General features: G+C 49.4%; 1 protein-coding gene across 1 annotated transcript in view; it reads left to right on the forward strand.

The window, feature by feature from the left end:
- Positions 1 to 357: 357 nt before the first annotated feature.
- Positions 358 to 6,727, forward strand: part of LOC101981334 (mucin-17) — a 26,662-nt gene continuing 20,292 nt past the window's right edge. Inside the window, exon 1 of the mRNA XM_026784694.1 lies at positions 358 to 445. Within this exon, the coding sequence (XP_026640495.1) occupies positions 358 to 445 (88 nt within the window). The remainder of the gene's footprint in view (positions 446 to 6,727) is intronic.

The raw sequence follows: 6,727 nt of genomic DNA on the forward strand, positions 1-6,727 counted from the left end.
TGGACAAATCCAGGATATTTCCCTTTCTTGCTCAGATCTGGGCTCTATCGTGTGTCTCTGTGGGGAGGCCAGGAGCACTACTCCCCACACCACCCCTCACTGGGGTGATGAATCTCATTACCTACCCGAACACCTATGTGCTTGTCTGGCCAAGAAAGGGAACCGCTCCCTTTGCTCTTTGGCCCAGCCAGAATAGCCAGCCGCCACCCCCTCGTCATACGGGAAGCTGTCAGGCTGACTCCTATCCACCTGCCCCCCCCCTCAGTATCTCAGAGGTCAAAGGTCTTTTGGCTGTTTTTATTTCTGGGGTTCCCTGGCTCGCGTTCATTTCACCATACACTAGCCGAACCTCTAACGATGTCACTGAGGACAAGGCAGACTGTGGCGCTCTGCCTGCTGGCGCTCATCCTTCAGTTCCTGCCTCAGTTCACTGCTTCCTCAGAGGGTAAGTAGCTCCCCAGCCCCACTGTCCTGGGCCCCTTTCCCACAAGCTCACATCCCTGAGCTGCCAGGCTCCAAGGCAGAGCAAACTCTTCCATCAAAAGCAACCGAGACATCTACTTGATGCTCAGCTTGAGGCTTCTTTCCTGTCCCCTAAAGAGCTTTGGGGAAAGACCAGTTTGTCTCTCTGGGCGGCCACCACTCCAGGGAGCGACAGTAACAGGTGTCAGTTGAGTGGCCGCTGGTATTAAACAGAATCCTCCCTTCCGTGCAGGTAGACACCCAGCCATGTTAAATAGAGCCTGCGTTTATCTCAGTGTGCCTATCCGGGTGCTCTTATCTCCCATCTTTGTGTGTGAGGAGAGGGTGGAAAGACAGTCTTGCCATGCTATAGGCCAGGCTGACCTAAAACTTACCCATGTAATCATTCCGATCCTCCTGCCTCAGCCTCCCAAGGCTGGGATGACAGGCTTGGCAGGGTTACCTTCACATAACATACAACAACTGCTGTCTTGTTCTGCCTTCTCTAAACTCTGCCCTGGCATGCGCACACGTGTGTGTACGTGTGTGTGTGTGTGTGTGTGTGTGTGCATGCATGTGTGTGTGTGTGTGTGTGTCCCTTCCTCTCCTGCCTTACTAGCCAAGGAAGCTACAGGACCACAGCAAGATGGGATGTAAGGAACCACAGAGTCTAACTTCCTTGTGTACTAATGGTGTCAGGCATCTGCTCAACTCCTCTCTGGTCTGTTTGCTCCTCTGGAAAGACAAGGGTTGGTTCATTCGGGTGGGGAAAGCCTCCCATCCCATCACCTGGGAAAGATTGAAAGTTTAAGATCTGCCGCAGAGTGAGTTCAAGGCCAGCCTTAGCAACTTAGTGAGAGCCTATCTCAGAACAAGAAGTAAAAATGGGACGGGGAGCCCCATAGGGTGGCATGAGGCATTAGGACTTGGGAGGCAGAGACAGATGATTCTATATGAGTTTAAGGCCATCCTGGTCTACAATAGTGAGTTCCAGGCCAGCCAAGGTTACTTAGAGAGACCCTGCCTAAAACCAATCAATCAAATAAACAAAAAGTACTGGGAAACCGGACATTATGGTAGCAAACACCTTTAATCCCAGCACTCAGGAGGCAGACACAGGCAGATCTCTGTGAGTTCGAGGCCAGCCTGGTCTACAGAGTGAGTTCCATGCCAGCCAGGGCTACTATCTCAGGGGGAAAAAAAGCATAAATAAATTAAAATAAAACAAAAAAGGGGGGACTGCTCCCTGCCATCTCTCCACCCCATCTCTCTCTCTCTGTCTCTGTCTCTCTCTCTGTCTCTGTCTCTCTCTATGTGTCTGTCTCTCTCTGTCTCTGTCTCTCTCTGTCTCTGTCTCTCTCTCTGTCTCTCTCTCTGTCTCTCTGTCTCTGTCTCTCTCTGTCTCTCTGTCTCTCTGTCTCTCTGTCTCTCTCTCTCTCTCTCCCTCTCTTTTCCCTCTCTCCACTTTCTTCTCACCCCACCTTGGTCTACCCGCTATGCTATGACCCATCCATCTCTAGCCTCTACTTCCCCGTCTGTAGAATGGAGCTTCCCTATTCTCTCTGCTCTGCTGAATTCTACACACCCCCTCTGCCTTGGGGCTTGATCTCCAGGATCCTAATCAAAGTCCATTAGTGTTTGGGTTCTTCTGTGTTCTTTACCCGGGGACCCGGGTCACTACACCTCTTCAAGGCCACTGGACTTGGCTATGGCAGGATAGGGTGTAGCTACAGAAATAATCGGATGATCTCAGATAAGCCCTGCCTGGAAGATGTCCTCCTATCTTTCTCCTATAGCCGTGTACGTGACACACTAATGAGACACGGTGTCCTCTGGGCTTGCCCACAACTGTTTAGCCTTAGCCGTTACCCTCTTAGTCACCCCCATGATGACTCCTGTCCACAAGTGACTTCTCACCCACCACCTTTCACCGGTCCCAGGCACATGATCCATCCTTTATTCCCATCACTGTTCCGCTCCCTGGTTGTCATAGCAACAACCCACCACCTGGGGAGCTTAGGATGGCAGAGTTCTCACCTCACATTTCTGGCTAGGGGGGGTCAAGCAGGGTGTCCATCTTCATTGTTGCTGTTGTTTTAATTGACTTTGTGTGTGTTGAGGGGTGGGAGGAAGACAGCTTGGAGAAATCAGCTCTGGCCTTCCACCATGTGGGGTCCAGGGATAAAACGTAGGCCGTCATGTTAGGCTTTCTCCTCCAGCTACCTCATGAGCCCACCTCACGCATTTAGAAGTCCCTCTGCAAGGGTCTGTCCCCGAGACCCTGGTGGCTGCTGACGAATCTCTGGTGTTTGGGGCCCTCATCTGCCTCTGCTTTCTTAGTCCCCATGATATTCTCCACAAGTACACACCTGTGTTGGGTCCAGCTCTTCCCATGTATACGGACACTGGTGGTGCTGGATTGGGGATCGCGTGAATGACCTCAGTTTGACACAATACTTTGCAAAGACTACTGTCAAATAAGGTTGCCACAGAAAAACAAAACAAAGCAACAGGGGTCTCCTGGGGTGCTGGAGGCCTGGGCTTCAATTCAAATAACAGAAAAAGAATGAGGGGATTTGGGCAGAAGAGGTAGTGGGCTTGACTCTTCTTCCCCTGTCTCCTCCTCCCTCATCCTTCTTTCTTTCCTCCCTTCCTCCCTCCCTTCTTTCCTTTTCTTTCTCCTGTGGTGCTGGGGTCCCAACTCAGGGCCTCCTGCTACTTAGGCAAGTGTTCTACCGTTGAGCTGTAGCCCCAGCTCAGGGGCTTTCTTTACAATAGCAATTGCTGGGCCAGTGAGGTGGCTCAACAAGAAGAGGCGCTTGCTCAAGCCTGATGACCTGGCTTCGGTCCCTGAGTCCCACAAGGTGGGAAGAGGGAGCCAACTCCTGAAAGTTGCCTTTGACTTTCACCCATGCAACAGCTCATGAGACCACCCCCAAATAAATAAATAAGTCATAAATAGATTAATAAAGATCAAATTAATTGCGGTTAGCCAGAAATAACATTGAGGAGGCAGGTACAGTGGCACACGCCTTCAATCCCAGCACTCAGGAGGCAGAGGCAGGTGGATCTCTTTTCGTGGTCAGCCTGGTGTAATGAGTGGGTTCCAGGACAGCCAGGACTACACAAAGAAACCCAGTCTCAAAAAAGTAATACTAAAAAAGAAAGAAAGAACAAGAAAAAAGAAAAAGAAAGAAAAAGGAAGGAAGGAAGGAAGGAAGGAAGGAAGGAAGGAAGGAAGGAAGGAAGGAAGGACAGACATCGGGGAGGGGAGCTGGTGGTGGAGAAAGGCAGAAGGGACCGCAGTCATTCTTGTCATTCATGTCCATGTCTTGTCCCAGCCATATACTTTGTCTGCTTGGGTCTCTCCTACAGCTCTTACCTTCTAAAAGATCTCTTTTAGCCAGAGCCTGAGCAATCTATTTCTCAACAGTTGGTCAAAATTAAACGTGAAAACCAAACCAAGAGAACAACCCTAAAAGCAGAACTAGCTGGTTTGTAACCATTGAGAAGTCTGAGGCAGGAGGACAGCAAATTGGAGGCCAGCCTGGCCTACCTAGTAAGACAACAAACAAAAATAGACAGTCCAACCAAAGGAAAATAAAGGCAGGGCTTGTGTCTGTCTACATGGTTACCTCTGTGCCTTATGGGTGAGGACCTGTAGATGAGGAAGAATGTGCATGAGTGTGTGTGTGTGCGTGTGTGTGTGCTTGTGCACATGCGTGTGTTTGTGTATGCATGTGTGTGTGTGTGTGTGTGTGTGTTTCTGAGCCTGGACCACTTTGCTTATTATTATACCATTCAAGTCTACCCAGTTTCCTGCAAATCCCATGAATCTCTTATTCTTTACAGCTGAGTAATATTGCATGCTGGGCATATGCATATATGTCAACAGCTGTAAGTGTGGGCATTACAAAGTTTGTTTTTCCCAGTTCCAACTCTGTTATAGCGTGTGTGTGTGTGTGTGTGTGTGTGTGTGTGTGCTGGATAGGTGCAGAAGAATGTAATTGACCGTGAAAGCATAAAGCTCCAAAGCTTCAGAATGGCCACTCGGACAAGTACTGATATTCATTGAGATACATAGCCCTTGGACCTGGCAGATGTTTGAGTAACTTCCTTAAACTGGCTCTGTGATGTTTTTATTTGTGAGTCCATTATAATAAGGTGACTTCATTAGAAAAAAACCCCAAAAACATAACAAAGAAACAAAGCAAAACCAGGCTAGGGAGATAGCTGAGTCAGGGAAGGCAAGCACAGAGACCAAAGTCAGCTTCCAGGGACCCACAGGGAAAAGTCGGGGAGGGGGCTGGAGAGAGCTCAGTGGACAAGAGCACCCACATTAGGAGGCTCACAACCACCTGTAACTCAGGGTGCGAGGGGATACACTGCCCTCTTCTGGCCTCCCCAGGTACCTGGACACCCTTGGACTCAGCCGCAGTCACGGCCACATACACAGAAAGATAACATCTTAGAAGAATACATGCATTTTTAAAAGAACAGTCAGACATGGTGGTGCAGTTTCATAATCAGGAGACAGAAAGACCCCAGGGGTTCGCTGACTAGCCAGTCTAGCCTACTTGGCACATCAGACCAGTGGGAGTCCCTGTCTCAAAAATAAAAAGGGGGGGATGACACCTGAGGAATGACAGTCAAGTTTGTCCTCTGGCCTCCACAAGATAGAGAGAGAGAGAGAGAGAGAGAGAGAATCAATGTGGAAATCTCTAGAGAAGCCACCTGTAGAGATTGACAGCGTGGTGTCCATTGTGGTTGGTCCTTCTGCACCCCCTCCTCCCGAGCCTGTCCATGGCCTGGCCCACTCTCCTTCCTCCATCATCCCTGTCCCCTTTGCCCCACCAGGTGGCACTTCCTTGTGCACTTCCCGCTACTTAGGAGTCAGCGGGGTCAAGGCTACTGAGGATGGTTCAGGGATGACTGGACGTGAACCCTTGGACTCCTGTATCTGACACAGCTTCCCTGTAGGTGTCAGGCAGGGACACACTGGGTGGTTCTAGAAAAATCTGGTGTGAGCCTGAACCTTTGGTCCATCTCTGCTATAAAATAAAAACAATTAGTTCTGGGAGCCACCTTGTCCTTCCTCGTGGTGCTTTTTCCATTACCCTTGACCTGTCCAGCAGCGTCCTCTGAACTGAGAGACCTCAGTAAGTTCACAGTCCTGAGCTGACAGGCCTGGGGACTCTCACCTGCCCTCAAACTCACCAGGTACTCAAGGTTCACCTTGAACTTAAGATTCCCTTATCGCCACCTCCCAAGGGCTGGGATGCAGGGAATTGAACTCAGATCGTAAGGTTTGGAGACAATCACTTTTATGTGATGGGCCATCTTGCTGGCCCCTAATCTGTTTGAGTGAGTTTGTCTTTCGGGGAATCTGTTCATTTCATCTAAGCTGTGAAATTCCCTTTAACAGTTATACTGTGGATGGAATAGGAACATTGTGGACGCTTTCTTTGTGTGTTTTGTGTTGGGAGGGAGTTGAAATTCTTCAGTGAGTGAATTTAGAATTATTTTGTGTTTGCTATTTGGGGGACATTATTTTTGATGTATATTTTGTTCCCTTGCTTTTCTTGAATTCAAATTATTTGTGTATTATGCTGTTTAAAGCTGTCCAAGAGAATTATCATAATGAATAACTTTTCTGTGCAGTGCTGGAGACTGAACCCTGGGGGCCTTAGCACACTCTTTCCCTGAGCCACACCACAGCCCCTCACTGGGGAGTTCGAAGCAGGTGCTGAGAACCATGCTCCCCCACTCTGCTTCCCCAAACCCTTCTAACCCTTTATTTTCTGACAGGGTCTTATTAAGTTGCCCAGGCTAGCCTCAAACTTATGATCCTCCTGCCTCAGCCTCTTGTTTATTGAGGGTTGGAGTTCCGAGTCACTAGGCCCTGCTGCCATTTCCTATTAGTGAAGCAAAGTCCTCATGTGCCCTTCCTTCAGTGCCCTGTGGGCTGCAGGCTTCTCCAGCCTGGCCCATGGAAGCAGCCCTGTTCCCTGTGTGACAATGAGCATTAGCTTCTGTTCCTTCTCCCTGTTCCCTGTGTGACAATGACATTAGCTTCTGTTCCTTCTCATCTTTTCCCACACTGTCCTCTGCCCTCAAGGACATTTTTCAAGGTTGCACACTAACTAGCACTAACCACAGAAGCCAGTGTTCACCTCTGCAGTCTCTATGCATCGCTCTGTCCTAGTCAGGGTTACCGTGTATCTGTCTGTCCTAGTCAGGGTTACTATGTGTCTGTCTGTCCTAG

Source organism: Microtus ochrogaster, chromosome 2, assembly GCF_000317375.1.
Source record: "Microtus ochrogaster isolate Prairie Vole_2 chromosome 2, MicOch1.0, whole genome shotgun sequence".
NCBI classification, from domain to species: Eukaryota; Metazoa; Chordata; class Mammalia; order Rodentia; family Cricetidae; genus Microtus; species Microtus ochrogaster.